Source organism: Brachyhypopomus gauderio, chromosome 14 (assembly GCF_052324685.1).
Source record: "Brachyhypopomus gauderio isolate BG-103 chromosome 14, BGAUD_0.2, whole genome shotgun sequence".
NCBI lineage: Eukaryota > Metazoa > Chordata > Actinopteri > Gymnotiformes > Hypopomidae > Brachyhypopomus > Brachyhypopomus gauderio.
In genome coordinates, this window is record NC_135224.1 from 13,426,574 (window position 1) to 13,447,759 (window position 21,186).

A 21,186-nucleotide genomic window follows, 5' to 3' on the forward strand; every position below is an offset into this window, starting at 1 on the left:
TTAACCTAACCCTAGGCCTATAGACAACACTGAAGCTGTAGTTAAGCTAATCCTGATTGGGTCACTCCATGGATGACCGATACCCCCTGTTATGGCGAACTATGAACCAAAATTAACAGTAAAGTAGTGCATTTATCCTGGACTAGGCATTTAGTCCCAATTGTTGTAATTGTGCATGGTCACCTTCTCTCAGTGTAAACCCACACACGCCCTCATGTGGACGAGACCAGATATGGCACAACCATGACGTAAACAATACAGAAACACGGGGTAAGATACAGAACTACTAGCACGGAAACACAAAAATTGCATCTCAATTCATGAGTAAAATGAAGGAGCACTTTCTAAAATAAGCACTGGACATCAGCAACCCTAACCCCAACCCTAACCTAACCCTAACACTTCCTAACCCCAACAGTAACCTTACTCTAACCCTAACATTTCCTAACCCTACCCTATCACTATTTAAAAAAATAAAAAGGCTAAAAATATGGGCAGTTTTTGTTTAGATTGGTATTACATAGTATCCTCTGTCTTTTGAAGTATAATATGTATAGTAGACCAATACATTCACACATCAATCCCACAGTAGTCACAGCACTTTCAACTGCCTTCATAATTGAAGTTAACTTAAATAACATTTAAAATAATACAGGACAACCTGTTCTTCCATATACTTCACATTTTCCAACTCAGTCCTTTAAATTCATTATCAAAGTATTTTAAAACCAAATACACACACATATTTTACTTTCTACATTTAAACTACTGCTGTTATATCTGATATTTGATAGAATCGTAGTGAAGTACTCAAGGTTTGCCAGGAAAATTGTTTATTTTTACAAACTGATGTCCTTTATCAGCTGTGCAAGCAAAGTAAATCAGAACTCTCATTCCACAGGGTTCTAAAGTGTAGATCAGCTCTTTGGGTTTCCTAATTTCATTACTAACACAGCAACAACTGCAAATATATGTCATGAATACAATGTCCATTAGTATTAAAATGACTTGCCACTGGAAACAGAAAATCCTTAATCCTGATGGTCTGAAGGTGTTCAATAAACCTATACACAGACACACAGACACACACACACACACACACACACACACACACACACACACACACACACACACACACACACACACACACGCGCGTGAAATATGACGAACCCATGAACATCAGTAAGAAGTTGAAGAAGCTTTGGGAACTACAGATGCAGAATATGCTGCTTCTGGGCTGCCTGAGGGATGGTTCAGATTCATCAGATCTGGAGGACAGCTGCTTGGTTGGGAACAAGTACATTATAGTGCCTGTCGTCCTCTGTTACCAGGCTAAGGCAAGGCCAGTCTGTTCTGTGATCGTCTGGATAGTACGTGACAAACTCCTCACTGTCAGTCTTGTAGAGGCGATACACCTGAATTGTCTGCTGAAGAGAGTATCCAAGCAGAAACATCTCCACCTGCATCAGAGAGAAAGAGAATTCAGTGAGGAATCCCCTTTATTCAGTGCAATGCAATGATAACTGATTTTAAAATGTAAAAATTTGACACAGGCATCTACATCACTGCACTGTACCCACTTAAGTATCTACACGTGACATGTGGACAGTTAGGAAGATAGCTAAAGCCTTTTATTGTTATTAAACTCACACATTACACACTTTGCTAGACAACTTATCACACAGTACAATGTAAAGACAGATGAATATATCTGTCATACAATATATACAGATAACAAAATTTGCAAATGTACAAGGTTACTATTACATTGAACAAGAAATTATATCAGCAAGAAATGCCATCCTGACAGTCTGAGATGTTTAATGTTGATGTTCTCACCTGCTCCAGCCCTCCACTGAAGCCCACCTGTCTGAGATGGTTGGTGAAGAAGGTCCTTGGGCATCTGGAGGTGTCACGGGCATAGAGGAGCCAGCAGAACTCTGGAACTTCAGAGCCCAACTGCATGTCAGTGTGCAGCTGGACAGCCGTGTGTAGCATGAGGAACTTGAGAGCCTCCAGCAGCTCGTACTCACAGGGTGTGTCCTCAAACACCTGCTCACACACACGCTCTCGCTCTGCAGTGTCCACACACCACACCGCCTCCTGACACTGCACATTCAACGGGAGAGATAGAAGCTCATCTGGAGACAGCTTGGTGGTCTAATCACTCGCTGCTCTAATCTGTCTGGTGTACCGCTAATGTTATAAAGCTTCCCTTCTCTGATTCTTGAAATGCTGTGCCAACTAACCCCAGAGATGGGCACTCGAGTGTGTGTGTGTGTGTGTGTGTGTGTGTGTGTGTGTTAGAGATAGACACACAAGTGAGTGAGTGTATGTCTGTGTGTGTGTGTGTGTGTGTGTGTGTCAGAGATGGGGACTCAAGTGAGGGTGTGTGTGTGTGTGTGTGTATGTGAGAAATGGGCACTTGACACTGACTTATGTGTCGGTGACTTAGGACAAATTAGTGTGTGTGATTTCCAGTACAGACAACCTCAAAAAGGTGATCACCCACATACACCCACACACACACACACACCCATACACACCCAAACCTACACATACACACACACACACACCCACCCACCCACCCACCCACACAAACATACACACACACACACACCCACCCACACAAACATACACACACACACACACACACACACACACACACACACACACACACATACACACCTACCCACCCACACAAACACACACACACACACACACACACACACACACACATACACACACACACACACACACACACACAAGCCCACTAAACAGAGAACAATCTGAGAGAGTAGCAGAAAATACCAGCACAGCATTCTGTCAGATACAGAAAACAAACTCAATTATGCAGCTACTTCCTTTAAGGAGATTTTTTTACACACAAGAAGGTTTGATTGTTTTGGCTTTATTGGCCACTAGCTGAGAAGAAAAGATGTGAAATACGCGGCCAGATGCACATGGACACCTGACCTCACATGTACAGGGGCGCGGCCATGCTGGACCATGGGCCTGCTTATGCAAAATTATGCAAAATTATCCAAAATGCTTTTGCATGCTTTAAAATGAACCTCACACTCCATGTGAACCATGTAGCTTACATAGCTGTGTGCTTGACTATACACTCCTGTTAGCAGTGGCTAAAACACCTGAACTCAATATCTAGAGCAGGCGTTCAGATACACCAAACAATGTAGATATGATAGCAGTCAGTTACCTTTGTTCTCAAGAGCTTCAGACAGCGTTGCAGCCTCTCCACTGCCCGGCCCTCTCCAGCGCTGCTCCCAAACGGAAACCTCCACTGATCCACTAAGTCCTGCACACTCTGCATTTGTTTTGGAAACTGCATAAACACAAAGACAGACGAAATTCACAGTCAGCCTGTACCATCATGGGCACTATTAAAATAATACACACAATCTCCATGTTAACAACCTCAGTGGTGCAGTAAGAGCAATACCCAACAATCCCTGTAATTGTACTACTAAAAATTAAACGGTAGTAGGAGGGGTTTGTACTAATCAAAATGCAACAGTTTCAAATCTGGGTTTTAAATTTGACAGTGATTTTAAATTAGATAGACAAATTGGTACTGTAGTAAAGTCCAGCTTTTTCCTACTAGCTAGTGCAGCTTTTAATGTACTTTTCCTACTGTTTGCGTGTTTTATTTATCAATTACGCTGTGCAGCACTTTGGGTCAACTATAGGGTTAGTGTTAAAAGTTGAAGACCGTAGGAGGGGTTTGTACTAATCAAAACGAAACAGTAGGAGGGGTTAAAAACGCAGTTCAAACCTTAATCATGTCCGGGTCCTGTAGCCTCGCGGGAACTTTGCAGGACTGGAGGAGCAGCTGGAAGAGTGTTGCCCTCAGAGCGCAGTAGTTATCTCCTCTCACTCTGCGCAGGCTCTCAAACGTCTGAGCTATGGCTTCATAACCCTAAACGCAGCAGCAAATGTGAGCAGATGTGTTGGAAATGTCCATGGAAGCTTAGGCTGTTAAGGAGAACTTATCTTCCTGATTAGATGAGGCTAGAGGAGAACTTACCTTCCTGATTAGATGGCTTTTGGTTGTGTCGCCTTTCCACTCCCTCTGTCCATAGGACAGCAAACATTCTGGAGCAGCCACACTGCTCTGCTCCTCAGGATTATGCAATAAGGAAGCTAAATAAAAGAAATAATCGTCTAAACTCCAACCTTGGAACATCATCATCATCATCATGCAGAGGCAACATTTATGGCTTCTACACACAGGTAGACTGATGTAGATTTGGTGAGGTTTTACTGGCTGGTTTGTTACGTGAATGAGCATCACACCAAACAGCTTCTTAAAGAAACACAACTCACACACAAATAGCCTGTTTTTCCTGTCTTTAAATACCTGTGTGTGATCGGCTCTTTTCCTGCCGTTCCCGTTCGATGTCTTCTGCAGCTCTGTATAGATCTTCCTCACTACAAAATAAAGTGGTTAAAATGTGGTGCCTCATGAGACATTCATAGAGTGTGATTGTGTACAAGCTGTTCATTTCACAAGGGAGGCAAGTGTGACCACTGTCACGTCACCTGTTATTTTCCTCAGATGTGGGTGTTCCTGCTGGACAGATCCGGCTTCTACCACCATCTTGATTTGAAAGACTGGCTTCTTTTTTAGGTGGTACCTTCATACTGGACGTCATCTCTCTAGTTTTGCAATGTTTAAGTTGGCATGTATTCTGCTCACAAACGTCTTGTACCATTTGATTAAAATTCTCCAGTGTTGGTCTAGAGGGGACTTGCGCACTGAGCATAATACTATTTTACTAAATAGAAGAATGCTCAAACTAGTGCATTCTAACCTTTGAACTCTTCTGGGTTGCTCTCATGTGGACTCAGAAGCCTTGTCTACAGATTCATGAGCTGTTTTTGTGTTGTAGTTGTGTTTGGCACCAGTGGCATGTGGGCAGTCACCTCTAAAAACATCTACTAGGCTAGAGTTACTCTAACCTTAACCCCTAACCCTAATACTAAACCTAATCCCTAACCCTAAACCCAAACCCAAACCCTAACCCTCAGGTGTCAAACTCAAGGCCAAATGTGGCCCGCCACATCATTTTATGTGGCCCGCGAGAGCTTAAAATGCCTAATTGTCAAAAAAAAGGCATCAAGAAAAACAACAAATTGCCAAAGAATTAAAAGGCAAACTGCAATCGCAACAGAATGTGTTCACAACCACAAACAATGCGGCAGTAAAAGCTAGCTTTGTTGTGACTGAAGAAATCGCCACACTTCCAAGTCTTTTTCAGAGTTTTGAAGCACAATTTCTATTTTCACAGTTATTTGATATTTAAAGTTTTGAACAAAGTAAATGTGCTATCTTTGATGTTATTTTTCTTTATTCACTTGTATAGTTTAATATTTGATTGATGTAGTAATGTGGGTTTAATATCCTAACAAATTAAAAGAATTTGTGTTATAATAACAGAGCAACAAGCAAACATATTTTTATCTATGCATATATATACGTAATATTTTTAACTTGAATAAGTAATACATTTAGAGCTATTCAACATTAAGGTGTAGTTACATTTTGATTCTCACTACATATTTGTGCGTATGATCTAATATAACACGGGTAAAGTACAACAGTTTAAAGTGCTTTTCTTGTGGATTGCTTGTGGTTTACAAGCTAGCTCCGTGAAGAATAAATCAACTGTACTTCCACTCTCAATTTTAGATAAAGCTTAAATATACAGACATATCTAGCTAGCGACGTGATACCCTACTGGCTAAATTAACGGAACATAACACTTCCCTAAAATTGTAATCTACTGTATATCTACTTACCGTTTTCCACAGCATATGAAATGTAAACAACATATTAGCTAGTAAGAAAACAGCTTCCTGCTACAGCAGCATGCCGGGAGTTGTAGTGTTTTTAAAGTGTATTGGCCACTCTTAGCCCCGCGTAACGTTTGTTTACCCAACACCGAATAATAAAGGTACATACTATAATATGTAGTTACGTATTAATTAAATAGCGCGATCTCCTGATACGGAGAGTGAATTAGCCTAAATTACCGATTTACCTGCTTTATCCTACTAGATAACTTAACTTTTTTACAGGCCACAGTATTAAAATCTAAAATTATTGTTGAACATTAACTCCACCTTTTAATTGCTTTGAGTACGTTTCACGACACTGAAGTTAGTTACTTCTTCGCAGCTCCTAATTCGGCGGCTGAAGTTTGTTATAAAATGGTCATAAATGGAGTGTTCACGACGCGTGTTTGCTGCGCACTTTGTTTAACAGAAATGGGTGAACCAAATACGCATGTTATGATAAATATAAGAGTTTTATTGTTTCCCATACTGATTTTGTGAATGTAGAAAAAATATAATGAAATAATTCCTTTCGTAAAATGGTTTCTATTTCAAGTCATTCCAGTTGTATGCCAGTTGTAGGCGACATTATCATTTATTTAGTTTAGGCTACATTGCTACTGTAAGGAAAACCTATTCTCAGAAAGACTATTGATTAGATAACTAAAAACAGAGAATATGACACGTACTGTGATAGCACACAAATTAATCACAAGAAGAAAGACCAGCTCAGGTTTTAGGGTTTAATAACCACAGACTAGACACAGGATATCTTCAATAAGGAACAAGTCTTGTGTGAGGAGCATTTGATTTTGGCAAAGGTCATTGTGATCTCAATATCAATCTGTTCAGACGAATTGTGCTGCTTTGTCGAAAAATGCTTCTTTTGTGGGCTAAGTGCCGTATTATTATTATTATTATTATTATTATTATTATTATTATTATTATTATTACATTATTATTAATACTACTAATAATAAAACTTATTTTAAACCTATAAAGTCATATGAATGGGTAGCAGAGAGCCAGACGAGAGAAAGTGACTGCGAGTGCCGCTCCATAACATGTCGAATGGGTTGGCCACAACTTCACGATTTCGGACACGGCAACCGAATAAAACCCACCTTTTTGCTGCATTTCCGACATTTGTTTTTGTAACTGTTAGAGCGCAGTTCTTCACGTAGCTCTCCATGCAATTCTGAAAATGTGATGGAACTGCGATGTCTTCTGATGAATAGTCACGGATGAGTTTTGTTGATACTGCGCATTTGCATAGCAGATGAAATGGCTATCTCTTGTGTGGACATCACGACGTCTGCTTCCTAGTGAACAACTGTGACTCAGTAGCTAAATCCCACATTTCCCTAGAACGGCGAATTACACACCTAAACACTCTTAATAACTGTTATTACATCCACAAACCACTGAATAGTTGAAATATAACATATCGGTGGAGTTCCCTTTAAGAGCTGTTCCTCCCTCCGCGTTCCTCCTGCCTGTAGGTGCTGAAACGCTCCGCTTGTTTCAGTACCAGCAGCCATGGCTGAAATTAAGACTGGCGTTTTTGCCAAAAATGTGCAAAAGAGGCTCAGTCGAGCTCAAGAAAAGGTAAGAGGCTCAATATGTTATAAAAGCGTTTAGTCTAACCAAGACGTGCTCGTAATGAATGTATTTACAGGTCATACGACCTTTATTTCCGCGAAGGAACTGTCCGGAAGATGCTGTGGTTATAGGTGGAGAAGGGGCAATTATGGTCGATCGTAAAAACCTCAACACACATTATTTTCCTCTGTTTTCCAACTACATTAATCGTAAATATAACAATAACATATTTTTCATTTGCGGCTCGCACAACAACCAAATATTTGCGTAGCATCTTGTAATTGCAATACCGGGCTGCAATTTTATCCAGCACTGCCATTTGAAAACGAATATGCAAAGGTACTTCGTGACAGCTATTCCCGCGTAGAAACATGAATACAATGCTGTGCAGGGATTTATAAATCCATTTATGTCAAGCAAGATCTCATGAGGAAAACAGTTGACCTCAGGTATAACAGAGCGCACATACGGGCTTCTGACGGGGATTATAACGTGTAATGGACAATGTGACACTTAAACCTGCTGTCATACATAGTGCTGTAGCTCAGACCAAACCCCAAATACATCATCCTCCTGTGTTCTTGTTTTCGTAAAGTAAGTAAAAGGATATTCTACCATGTGTTTAAGCAGTATTATCTTATTCCTGCAAGGTCAGGAGGGGGGGGGAGGGGGGGGGCGGGGGTGTTAGAGGGGGGCAATACCCTCTCCTATGCGGTATTAGCGTTGCGAAGACTGGCGTTTATCGTCCATTTGTATCCGTGCTTTAACTCGCTATGATTTTGCGATTATCTTTGTTTCAAATCGAATAGCCTCAAACAGAATAGGTATTGCATAGAGTCGAGCCTACATTTGGCCAACCTCCAATAAGCCTTTTATCTGTGGGCCTGTGCTAAAGTCTGGTGTGGCTTTGCTTATTCACAGTCCCAGCACAAGTTGTTGTAATTAGTTGGAGATACAGTGGTGACCCAAAGACAGAGATAACTTAGTGTGCTGTTATACACAAATACTTACACTCACATACACACACACACACACACACGCACACACACACACATGCACACACACACACACACAAGCAAACACACGCACCTATGCATGTACTTGCATATACACACACATATACACATACATACACATACTTACATATACACACACACACAAACACATATATACACTCACACACGGTCGTAGCGTCAGTAAGAGGATTTGTTTTTCTTATAATATCTACCGTTCTTCTCAGTAAGCCAAGACTTTCATTGAGGCAGTGAAAAATTAAATCTTTGTGCGCCTGGTACACAGGAAGTACAGATCATGGTTGTTTCCCTTCACACATCACAGTCACTCACAACCAGAAATAAAAATGCTTTATCCATGATTAATCTTTTCGTTTTAACACTCTCAATACAAATCATCTGGACGATTGGCCACTATGTAGGCTACTGGACAAACAAAAACTGCATTGTTCTTCCAGAAGCCCTGAGTTGCAGTAACATAGAAAGACTGAATTGGACTTGATCAGACAAATGTCATTAGGTTGAGGCATACGGTTTACCCCAAGTGGAAGATGAGAGCCTGTAGCAGGACAGATAATATGATAAGAAGTGTAAGAGATAAGTGTAAGAGATCCTCGTTTGACCCTAGCAACAAAACTCTTCCCATTTTCTTCCCATTTCTATTCCCAACCATAACCCATTCATTGCCAACCCTAACCCATTCATTTCAAACACTTATAATCCATCTGCATTGCAGTTTCTAGCAATATGTGCAGGTTTGAACATTGAACATTTTGATTCAATAATCCATTATACACATCGCACAAAGTAGTTTCTCTCTGCATTAGAGACAACAAAATTTAAATATTAGAATTACAGATAGAAGAATTTAAAGTCCTTGCGATGATAATGAATGACGAGCCCTGTTCATCTATTAATTATGGCAGAAAACAGACACAGCCTTTATTATGACTGGCATTACTGAAAACGGACTCAGTGTTTAAAATGATACAATGAAGGATACAACCCACAGCCATTTCACTGAACACAAAACCACATGCATATTTAACACTTTGTTATAGGAGTTGCAGTATTCCCTGCGTTTTCCCCCTTTTTTCCTAGTTGCCCAAAAGACACATGCTAAGATTAAATTTGTGGAAGGCAGAGGGAGAATGGAAGGCCTTGGTATGGATGAGAAAGCATGATTCTGCGTAGCCCTGTCTGGTGCTGAGGCCTGTGTGTGGTCTCTTTCTGGTCCCGAGGCCCGAACCTAGTCTCTTTCTGGTCCTGAGGTCTGTGTGTGGTCTCTTTCTGGTCCTGAGGCCCGTACGAGGTCTCTTTCTGGTCCCGAGGCCCGAACCTGGTCTCTTTCTGGTCCTGAGGCCTGTACCTGGTCTCTTTCTGGTCTTGAGGCCTGTACCTGGTCTCTTTCTGGTCCTGAGGCCCGTACCTGGTCTCTTTCTGGTCCTGAGGGCCGTACTTGGTCTCTGTCTGGTCCTGAGGCCTGTGGGTGGTCTCTTTCTGGTCCTGAGGCCCATACCTGGTCTCTTTCTGGTCCTGAGGGCCATACGTATTCTCTGTCTGGTCCTGAGGCCTGTGTATGGTCTCTTTGTGGTCCTGAGGCTCATGCGTGGTTAATATTTCATAGACTGGCGGCCTCTGTTGCACGGTATCTCCCAGCTGTCGGGAGTGACGGTAGTCCCAGTCTAGTGCCAATCTGAATGCGTACACGTCTCTCTTTGGGATTCCATTTCATGAGAGTCATGGTGTCATATGTGGATGCAGCTTAACCATGTTATCAAGCTGCAGATACTACAGTGAGCTGCAGATTCTACAGTTTTTCTACAGGCAATTACATTTTTTAAGTATTTCTGTCACAGAATGAATGAAAGAGCAGGAAGCTTAACAGATAAAGGCACGATTTTACTGTCCATCACACCACATAGCGATAAACAACCTGAAGAGTGTAGCACAGTACACAATCAGAAAAGTGCAGACTAGTACTGAAAGCACAGGCAGTCTATGAGCACTGAGGAGGATGTCAGCAGGGTTAGGGTTAGCTAGGGTCAGCTCTGACAGTGCATCTCTTCTCTGACAGGCCCAACAGGCATGAACATTGCACCGGAGAGCCGGACCTGTGGGTTTAAATAGAGTCAGAGGGAATGGGGAACAGGTATAGGTGATAATGATCGGGTGTGAAAACAGGATGGTGATTGGGACCGAGGGAGGAATGTAGGTGATGAGGGTGAGTGGGCGTCTCCGTTAGAGACTGTGGCCAGCCCACTGTGATAGTTTCTCTAAAATAAAGTTTTTAATGCACTGTGGACATGCACCACAAAAGTAATTACATGTTTATTCTAGAGGTGGGAATTGTTTACTATCTCACGATTCGATTCGATTCCGATTTTGGGGGCCACAATTCAATTCAAAAATCGATTTTCGATTCAAAACGATTTTCGATTCAAAAAACGATTTGATTTATAAAAATGTCTGCTTCAGTATATAAAATCTGCATGATCTACTACAGTCTGCTTTGCAAGACAGAACGACAAATACAGACAATTAAGTGTCTTTCACATTTAATTAACAAAAATTAAGTGCTTTGGTAAAATAAAATGGTTTTTGTTGTTACCAAAATTCTTGAGCTTCATTTTGCGAGCTGTCAGGGCTGGCTCGGATGCAGTTCCCCCAGCCGTCGCTAGGGGCACCAGAGTCAGTCCCAGACTAAACCGACGTAACCGTACGTTCTCAGCCAGTCTGTGCTTCCTCTGTGATTGCTTATCGTTTAATGGTGTCTCGCCACCTCTCTCTGTTATGCTTTCTCTTTACTTATTCGAGTATCTCATGCGTCGCTTTCTGACCCATCTCAAGTTTTCCCAATCCTGTATGTCTTTCTATCCGTTTTGCCTTTATTTTTGGGAAGGGTTTTATTTTGCTGCAGCGTTTTTTGCCAGTTACTTCAGCTGGTGTTCTTGGTTTCGTTTTCGCGTTGCATTTATCTGCGCTGTTTTTTAGTTACTGTTGTTGTTTTGTTTCTTCCTCCCGTCTCACTACGGTTGAGTGTTATTTTTCACGCGTTGTATTTTCCGCATTGGTTTTTTGTTTCTATTTACTCCGTGCCCACACGGTTTTGCTTTCTATTCTCTTGCGCGTTGAGTCTCCCGTGTTGTTTTGTTTGTTCGTTCTGAGTCGCTGTGCGCGTTTCCCTCTCGTTTGACGAGTGTCAAACGTCTTGATCTTGCGAGCCGGCACTTGGGTCCACCCTTATTTCTCACCCCTCTCTATATTAACGCTCCCGTGCTCACCGCGTTACACACGCCTTGCACACGAGCTATTGTGTCCAGTTCGGTCTTCCCCGGCATTCGGTAAAAACCAAAATGAACCCATATTTTTGCCTTAAATGAAGACCAGACAGGTTGAATATCTCTTTCCTCCATGTGTTTTGAAACTTTTCCGCGCATGAGTGTGTCCCAGAACATGCTGCCTAATTTTGTAATTACGTAACGCGAGACTTCACCACGACTTAGAATCGATTTTGGGACATTTAAAATCGATTCTGAATGGTAGTAAATGAGAATCTATTTTTGATATATGAATCGATTTTTTGGCACACCTCTAGTTTATTCTGAGTATAGTGGTCTTGAATATATTTCTTTCATAAAAATGCAGATTTAAAAAATATTGGCACCCCAAATTTCAGAATGTGGTGGATCCTTTTTCTGGAATTGTTAACAAGGTAGGGGGATACTTGAGGTGAGATCTTGTAGTACTCTTCCATGCACAACATTTCCAACTCACTGAGATTCTTGGGTTTTGTCTTATAAACTGAGATTCTTGAGTTTTGCCCTTTTCAGTAGAGACAGCAGCCTTTCATCGAGACAACAGACTTTCAAAGTCTGGATACTGAGAGAAACAGCAGAACCTTTGGCAGAGACTTTTGCAAAAAACCATTACAGAGCCTTGTCATTGTGCAGCTGCAGTCATGTCTTTGTTGAGTCTGACATGTGCTTTGGATCAAAGCCTTGTTGGACACAATACGGTCCAGTTTCAGCCGGTGGCAGAGGTAACCAGATTTTCAGCTAAAGTGTTCTGGAATTCATTATACCGCTGAACTTAAGAATGGCCACTGGCAGCAAAACACAAAAAAAGAGGCACCAACATGTTTTACTGTTGGTTTGTTGTAGGAAGAGGTGTGAATGATTGAGTAATGATATGAGGTGGGTATGAGCAGGGCCGGCACCAGGACATATGAATATAATGTGGGTATGAGGTGGGTGTGAGGTGGGTATGATATGAGTATGAGGTGGGTATGATGTGAGTATAATGTGGGTATGATGTGAGTATAATGTGGGTGTGAGGTGGGTATGATGTGAGTATGAGGTGGGTATGATGTGAGTATAATGTGGGTATGATGTGAGTATAATGTGGGTATGAGGTGGGTATGATGTGAGTATAATGTGGGTATTATGTGAGTATAATGTGGGTATGGGGTGGGTATGATGTGAGTATAATGTGGGTATGATGTGAGTATAATGTGGGTATGATGTGAGTATAATGTGGGTAAGAGGTGGGTATGATGTGAATATAATGTGAGTATGATGTGGGTATTATGTGGGTATGAGGTGGGTATGTTGTGAGTATAATGTGGGTATGATGTGGGAATGGGGCGGGTATGATTTGAGTATAATGTGGGTATGATGTCAGTATAATGTGGGTATGAGGTGGGTATGATGTGAATATAATGTGAGTATAATGTGGGTATGATGTGGGTATAATGTGGGTAAGAGGTGAGTATGAGGTGGGCATGATGTGAGTATGAGGTGGGTATGATGTGAGTATAATGTGGGTATGATGTGAGTATGATGTGGGTATTAGGTGGGTATGATGTGAGTATGATGTGGGTATGAGGTGGGTATGATGTGGGTATTATGTGAGTATGATGTGAGTATAATGTGGGTATGATGTGAGTATGATGTGGGTATGAGGTGGGTATGATGTGAGTATGATGTGGGTATGAGGTGGGTATGATGTGGGTATGAGGTGGGTATGATGTGAGTATAATGTGGGTATGATGTGAGTATGATTTGGGTATTAGGTGGGTATGATTTGAGTATGATGTGGGTATGATGTGGGTATAATGTGAGTATAATGTGGGTATGATGTGAGTATGAGGTGGGTATGATGTGGGTATGATGTGGGTATGATGTGGATATAATGTGAGTATGATGTGGGTATGATGTGAGTATGATGTGGCTATGAGGTGGGTATAATGTGGGTATGATGTGAGTATAATGTGGGTATGAGGTGCCATTGCAGGGTTGACATTGCATTCTTTGGGCTTCTCTTTGCTTTTCATTGTGCACAGGAGCAACATATGTATATGTATATGTTTCTGCACTCACTGTGCATGGGGCAGTATGGGTATACGTCCCCTTTCTGCACTCACTGTGCATGGGGCAGTATGGGTATACGTCCCCTTTCTGTCCTCACTGCATGGGACAATATGGGGATACGTCCCCTTTCTGTCCTCACTGTGCATGGGGCAGTATGTGGATACGTCCCCTTTCTGTCCTCACTGTGCATGGGGCAGTGTGGTTATACGTCCCCTTTCTGTCCTCACTGTGCATGGGGCAGTGTGGGTAAACATCCCCTTTCTGTCCTCACTGTGCATGGACAGTATGGGTATACGTCCCCTTTCTGTCCTCACTGTGCATGGGGCAGTATGGGTATATGTCCCCTTTCTGTCTTCACTGTGCATGGGCCAGTATGGGGATACGTCCACTTCCATGTTTTTGAAGCGTTTCTGTTATGGCTTCGATTGTGCTCACTGGTAATTTTAAGTTCTGACTTGTTTTTTTTTGTAGGGTTAGGGTTAGGGCAAGGGTTAGAGTTAGGGTTTCGTTTGTAGCCATTCATCTCTGCAGCTCAGCAGCTTTATTTCTTATTTGTTGATGAATGACAAAGGGTGTCTACCTGTGTTTTCAGGTTTATGACCTAATGAATTAAGAATTGGTTATAAACAACAATAATGTTCTTAGACAAAGTTTAATAAGTTTTAGTTTTTCCCCAACAACATACATTTTCAGTATGATTTATAGTATTATTCAAAGAAGGCTGTAATTTTGTGTATTTGTCACAGTTGGCTCCTCCCTATTGTGTCTCATTGGTTACCTGTCTTGTCATTGTTTACATCCTGGTTTTCATTTCTATGTGCTCTTTTGTTTTTGTTCTGCTAGTTATGCTCTAACCTCTAAACCAGGGGCTGTCAACCATACGGCCCTCGGGCCGGAACCGGCCCGTCAGGGGGTTCAGTCCAGCCTGCAGAATAAATCTGCATTAGAACAATTAGAAGAATAAACTCCATTTTATTTACAATCTGCAGTTCCTATATTGTCCTACGAGTTTTAGTCAGTGCTGACCCTGGCACCCTCTTAGGTGAAATGTCTTTGACAAAAAAGAGAAAAGTGGACAGTGTCGGATTCTTCAAGACAAATTGAAAGTTCATGTGTTCAGAATATCTTCCCAGATGTGGAAAATGTCACTGTGATAATGTTTTTATGCTGATAAATGTTTAACTAAAAGTTGTTAAAATTGCACATATTTTTCTTAAAAAGTAAAAGTAGAAAGTTGTTCATAATATATTTAGTTAAAGGAAAATTCATTTCGTATAAAGATTTTTATAATTTTATAAGTGGCCCCCAGACCAAAATGAGTTTGTCACCCCTGTTCTAAACCATAACCACTAACTCTAACCCTAACTCTGACGACTAACACTTGTTTAGTTCTCCTCTCTTCATTATTGGTGTCAGCTGTTCCTAGTTTTGTTTTCATTTGTCTGTGTGTAGGTGGCGTGTGTTTTCATGTGGTGTGTTGCTGGTCATTGTCCATTTTCCATTCTGTTTCTTTCAGTTTTCTTGTTCATAGTTCTTGTTCTTCTTGTATTGGTTATGTGTTGTTGGACCATTTTAATAACCATAATTTTGGCTTTGTAAGTAAGTAAAAATTTATTTATATAGCACCTTTCCAACCAAGGCTACAAGGTGCTTTACAACACAGAAATAATATATAACATACCAATAAAAATATGGTATAAAATATTTGGATTTGCCTCTAATAAATCTAAGGTTAGGGTTAATTAACCTAGGCTAACTTTTCAGTGAATTTCATCACCCTCATTTGCTTCTGTTGAGGCTCATTGTCTTGTCCACAGGGAGATGTATGGGTTAGGGTTAGATACACATGGAGTATGATTACAGTGCAGATGTAGCTGTGTTGTGAGTACTGTTGTATGTGTTGTATGTATATAGTGTTGTGTGTGGTGTCGTGTGTAGTGAATATTGTGTTGTGTGTAGTGTTGTTTGTGGTGTTGAGTGTAATGTTGTATGTATGTTGTATGTAGTGTCATATGTAGTGTTGTATGTATGTTGTATATATGTTGTATATATTAATAATAATAATAATAATAATAATAATAATAATAATACATTTTATTTCATAGGTGCCTTTCTGACACTCAAGGGCACCTTACAAATAAATACAAATGAACATTAAAAGCAAAACAAATGAAAACACAGCAATCAAAAAAGTTAAAAATGTGACAATGCAAAATACAAAATACTAATCAAGTGCAAAAGGCAGTCCTAAACAGATAAGTCTTAAGTGAGGATTTAAATTGTGGAAGTGATTCTATGTTCCTTAAATCAAGTGACAGAGAATTCCAGAGCCAGGGAGCAGAGCAGCTGAAAGGTCTACTCCCCATGGTGGTGAGACGGGCAGGGGGAACTCCCCATGGTGGTGAAACGGGCAGGGGGAACTGTCAGGTGAATACAGGAGGACAATCTGAGAGTGCGAGACGGAGTAGCAGCATTGAGAATATTGGTGAGATAAGCTGGAGCGAGATTATGTATAGCCTTGAATGTGAGAAGAATGATTTTGTAGTCTATACAAAAGTTGACTGGGGGCCAGTGGAGCTGTGACAGAACAGGAGTGATATGGTGGAAGGAAGAGGTTCTAGAGATAATACGGGCAGCTGAGTTTTGGACCAGTTGAAGGTTATGGAGAGATTTGTGTAGGAGACCGAAAAGGAGGGAATTGCAATAATGAAGGCGCAAAGTGATGAGGCTATGAACTAGGATGGCAGTGGCATGTGAAGGGAGGGGCGAAAACAACTGATTTTGCTCAGGTGAAAATAGCCGGACCGGGTCATGTTATTGATGTGAGATTGGAACGAGAGAGTACTGTCGAAGATGACACCCAAACTCTTTACCTGAGGGGAAGGGGAAACAGAACAATTTTCAATATCAACAGAGAGACTGTTGGTTTTGGATAATGTCCTTTTTTGCCAATGAGTAGAACCTCAGTTTTTTCACTGTTTAAGTAGGCTAGCAGAAAACCAAGATTTTAAATCCGCTACATAATCAGTAAGGGAGGTGGACCGAACATTGAGAGTGGATTTGCAGGAAAAATAGAGCTGGGTATCATCCGCATAACAGTGAAAGTTAATGCAGTGTTTATGAAAAATATGACAAGGGGGAGGAGGTAAATTGTGAAAAGAAGAGGCCCCAAGACAGAGACTTGGGGCACACCTGAAATGACAGAAGAAAACAGGAGAAGAAAATGTTTTTATCTGAATAATTTGAGTGCGACTGGAGAGATATGATTTGAACCAGTTCAGGGGAGTCTGAGTGATACCAATGGAGGAAAGCCTATTGATGTGACGGGGGTATAGAGGCGGCCGGAGACACTGGTTGCATGTCAGGAGTTTTATTATCCATGTGACGTTGGGGTGCTGGAGCAAGGACGAGACACGAGTCCAGGTCTCCGGTCCAAACGACACGTTTTATTTGTAAATAATAGCGCAATGGCGCACAGAAAACAAACACAAGCACACAACGTGCAGACTATAGACAACGACGAGCACAGGACACTGCGCGAGCGCACATTAAATAGACAAACCACATTAACCCCACGTGATTACGAGACGATTCACAGGTGAGACGGATTATCACATGGCATAGCCATCACCACGGAATATCCACAGACGCAGACGATGCACGTAGACTACGTAAACACACGCCCAAAAGGGAGGGGCCGGGGTCCTCAACGTGACAATCCATGACAATAATACAACTTAAACGAGCACAAAGCAAAGCAACAGAAATGCACAGCTCACAAAGAGCAAATGAACAAGCGTAGATTTAAAGACTTCTCCTTTTAAGCACAGTGTAGTGCAGGACGTCGGAGACACTTAAGTCCTCAAAGGAATGTGCAGCACTGGACTGCATGACCTGTGGGCATAAGAAGGGGTGCACACTGATAGTAAACAGGTGTTAGTAATTAGGTGAGTTGTGTCCTCCTGGACGACCCACTGTAACAATTGAGGAGGGTGGTGTGACATATGGTGTCAAATGCTGCACTTAGGTCAAGGACGATAAGGATGGAGAGTGAGCCTGAATCAGCTGCCATGAGGACGTCATTGGTGAAATCTATCAGAGCAGTTTCTGTACTATGGAGAGGGCGAAAACCAGACTGGAACTGTTCATTATTATGAGACAAATATGTGTGATGTTGGGTTGCTACTATTTTTTCTAGAATTTTGGAGACGAAGGTTAGATTAGAAATTGGCCATAGGTTAATACAGTGGTTCCCAAAGTGGGGGGCGCGCCCCCTAGGTGGGGCGCGGAGCTTGAAAGTAAAACGTGCACATGTGTCTTAGGGATGCACCGATTCCGATATTAATATCTGAAAAAATTCTAGATCGGGTATCGGTGACAATGTGACAGATCCATAAAAACAGATCTATTCAGTCTAATTCTATGCTTGTATTGCTTGCTTTTCGGAGTTAGTTCAACCTTAATACTCGCGCTGGTGGTATTCCACTTAGTCCGTTTATTTGCTGGTTGACCAAAATAAACCTGGGCTCCAGCAATACTTCACTGTTCATACATGAACTGGTGAGTTGTCCAAATCTCATTTAATGCGTTACTTACAGAAATGAAATAAAGAGCAGTGGTCTGACTCGGCAGAAAGCTAAAAAACAACAATATTCCATACGCGCACTCAACTCGCTCCCTTAAAGAGACAGTACACATATTTCTGGCCGTTACATGCTTTGCGCTCTGCGTGATGTCTGCGCTTGCAAACTAGCCGCATATGTTTTGCTGTTTCTCTTATTTCATCTCCTTATTTATTTTAAATTATATTTAGAATTCTTGAACCATTTAAAAGGTTTCTTGCAGTTTATTTTTTTCATGTTTGACCAAAGTTGTGAACCTATTGTTTTTGTAAGTTTTCAACACATCCCTAGTCAATATGGGGGGGGGGGGGGGTGTAGGGGGGGCGCAAAAATATTCTCATCTACTAAAGGGGGGCACGGCAGAAAAAGTTTGGGAACCACTGGGTTAATAAAATTGATGGGATCTACACCAGGTTTTTTCAGAATAGGAGTGATTACTGCAGTTTTGAATAAAGCAGGAACAGTTCCAGTGGAAAGAGAAGAATGTATAATGGTAGAAATAATAAAGACCAATGATGGAAGACAGGCTTTTACTAACACTGAGGGGAGAGGGTCTAACTGACAGGTGGGTGGTTTAAGCTTCCAGATGATATCTGAGATTTCTGAGATGGAAGGGAGATGAAAGAAAGAAAAGGATTAAGTGGGAGGAGAGATTTCAGAGATAAGATTGGAAGTGGGTTGTAAACTAAGGTGGTGGTGGATTTTCTGAATTTTTTAAATTGAAGAAGGACATAAGTTACAGAAATCATTTGAGTGTGAGGAGGAAGAAAGTCCGGAGCTTGAGTAATATTCTTATATAATGAGAATAGTGACTTTGAATTACCTTCATTAGAACAGATTATATCAATGTAATAATTGGAATTAGTTTGAGTAATACAGTCCTTGTAGTGTAGCATGTGATTTTTTTACATGTCTTAATGAACAGAAAGTCCAGTTTTCTTTTGGAGCCGCTCAAGTTGCCGTCCTTTGGCGTTAATAAGCCGAAGTTCAGGCGTAATCCAGGGGGCAGAACGGGAAAGTGAAACAGACTTAGTTTTTAGTGGAGCCAGGGAGTCGAGTACAGAATGAAGACCAGCGTTGTAGTGTGATACCACTTTGAGGAAATCCCTCGCCTAGGATGACCGAGAAAGCGACAGGATCTGGGTACTCACTTCCGATGCTTTAGGTCTCATCTACTCACCTTTGCAAGATTGTTTGTATTTGTTTTGCTGCAAAGGACTATCTGAGTGAATGCTAGAGATGTGACAAGGGGGGCTTCAGGTATTGGGGTGATCATGGTGGAACCTGAAGTAGGAAAAAATGCCCGCTGAACACCTCTCTAGTTATGGTGTTTGTCCTGCCCTTCTCAGATCTAGTGAAACAGGAGAGATGCCCCTACTCCTAGGCAGGTACACAGGTCAACCAGGCGATGGTGAAGGGGAAAACACAATAGATTATTTATTTGTATTACTATTATTATTACCATGTATTTACTATCTCCCTGTGCAGTTTCAACTTCTCCACTCTTATCCTATGTCAGTTAAACACACAGTCAATACCCAATTCAGAATATTTATAACTAACAAAAAAATCTTCAAAAAAACATGTAAAGAAAACACCGCAAGGTGTACTATATCATAACACAGCATACGCATACAGCTCGTCAGTTGCTCCTCCCCTTTGAGCGACAAGGAAATTCAGTCCGCAAAATCAAAGCCTTAACAGAAGCAATAACGACCTCTCTACTCTGGGTCTAACACCAGAGTGCACAGTAGCACAAAATTTCAATATCACACTCACTTATAAACAATAGTCACTCATTAGCCCCATTAAAGAAAAGAACTGAGTCTTTGGTTTGGGTGACAGGTGAGGTCTGTAGTGATGGGACAGACACTGAAGGATGTCAGTATGGCAGGGTACCTCACTCCTACAGGAACATAAGGAGAAGGACGTAGAAGCGAGTCTGTGCGAACTCTCATGCTCTGAATGAAGATGGTGCCACTGTAACTCTTTCCCCTCCCCCACATTACAGACCACGGGAGGGCATACAGTACTTGTCCCCCTTCTCGGCATGGAAAATTTGCTGTAGAGTAGGTGAGCCACTAGCCTCCCTTCTTGTAGTCTCGGAACGGACTCAACTCCGTTAAAAATAAATAAATAAATAAATAACCAAGGTTAGTTGGCTAAAGTCGAGTTTCTTTTATGAAGACAGAGTCGGACCGTATGGTCGAGAGGGTCCATACGGTTTCTTTTCGTTCACAACACGTAGGAGAAGCATATTAAATATTAACTCTGCATAACAGTGTTACGCAGTATATATATATATATATATATATATATATATATATATATATATATATATATATATATATATTAGGGATGCACCGAAATGAAAATTCTTAGCCGAAACCGAAAATGAGGAAACCAAGGCCGAAAGCCGAAACACCGAAATACATTATGCCAATTATTAGTAACATTGGATTTATGGCTAACCTCACTAAAATCAAGGCATTGCTATTCAAAGAATAAATCAACTACAAAATTTGATTTGAAAATATTTATTTAGCACTGACATTACAGTAATGCATATTATAAAGTAAAATTAGTGGTGGGCCGTTAACGGCGATACCGCTGACAACGGCCGACCTCTAATTAAATTTAACTCGCTTGCAGACCGTTTTTATCTGAGAGGATAAATATATGTATTTTATACGAGTTAAATTTAATTAGAACTGACTG

The 21,186-nt window shown here is 41.2% G+C and overlaps 2 protein-coding genes across 8 annotated transcripts in view; one reads left to right on the forward strand and one right to left on the reverse strand.

Annotated features, from left to right (window-relative positions):
* Positions 1-816: 816 nt before the first annotated feature.
* On the reverse strand, positions 817-5,975 carry otulinb (OTU deubiquitinase with linear linkage specificity b). 4 transcript variants are annotated; one of them, XM_076973758.1, is made up of 8 exons: positions 5,824-5,975; positions 4,564-4,680; positions 4,382-4,452; positions 4,049-4,164; positions 3,797-3,940; positions 3,221-3,346; positions 1,840-2,109; positions 817-1,460 (listed from the first exon to the last, which is right to left on the reverse strand). In XM_076973758.1, exons 2-8 carry the CDS (start codon positions 4,674-4,676, stop codon positions 1,263-1,265), a joined length of 1,038 nt encoding a protein of 345 aa, XP_076829873.1. In that variant the 5' UTR covers positions 4,677-4,680; positions 5,824-5,975; the 3' UTR covers positions 817-1,262. The 4 variants fall into 4 exon arrangements, with proteins under 4 accessions (XP_076829873.1, XP_076829874.1, XP_076829872.1 ...); XM_076973759.1 differs by lacking the exon at positions 5,824-5,975 and adding an exon at positions 4,836-5,814; XM_076973757.1 differs by lacking the exon at positions 5,824-5,975 and having other exon boundaries at positions 1,840-1,946; positions 2,034-2,109; positions 4,564-5,814.
* Positions 5,976-6,996: 1,021 nt separating this feature from the next.
* Positions 6,997-21,186, forward strand: part of amph (amphiphysin) — a 48,499-nt gene continuing 34,309 nt past the window's right edge. Inside the window, exon 1 of one of the 4 annotated variants that reach the window (XM_076972166.1) lies at positions 6,997-7,467. In XM_076972166.1, the coding sequence (XP_076828281.1) occupies positions 7,399-7,467 (69 nt within the window). In that variant the 5' untranslated portion in view covers positions 6,997-7,398. The remainder of the gene's footprint in view (positions 7,468-21,186) is intronic. The other 3 variants (XM_076972162.1, XM_076972163.1, XM_076972164.1) reach the window with 3 other exon arrangements.

Excerpts from the sequence above, each read along its gene's own strand:
- otulinb (XM_076973756.1), bottom strand. The coding sequence starts at position 4,787 with ATGCTCAGTGCGCAAGTCCCCTCTAGACCAACACTGGAGAATTTTAAT. Across the intron at positions 2,110-3,220 it reads TGAAGCTCTTGAGAACAAAG|TGTCAGGAGGCGGTGTGGTG; the intron begins GTAACTGACTGC and ends TTGAATGTGCAG. Across the intron at positions 1,461-1,839 it reads TCAGTGGAGGGCTGGAGCAG|GTGGAGATGTTTCTGCTTGG; the intron begins GTGAGAACATCA and ends TCTCTGATGCAG.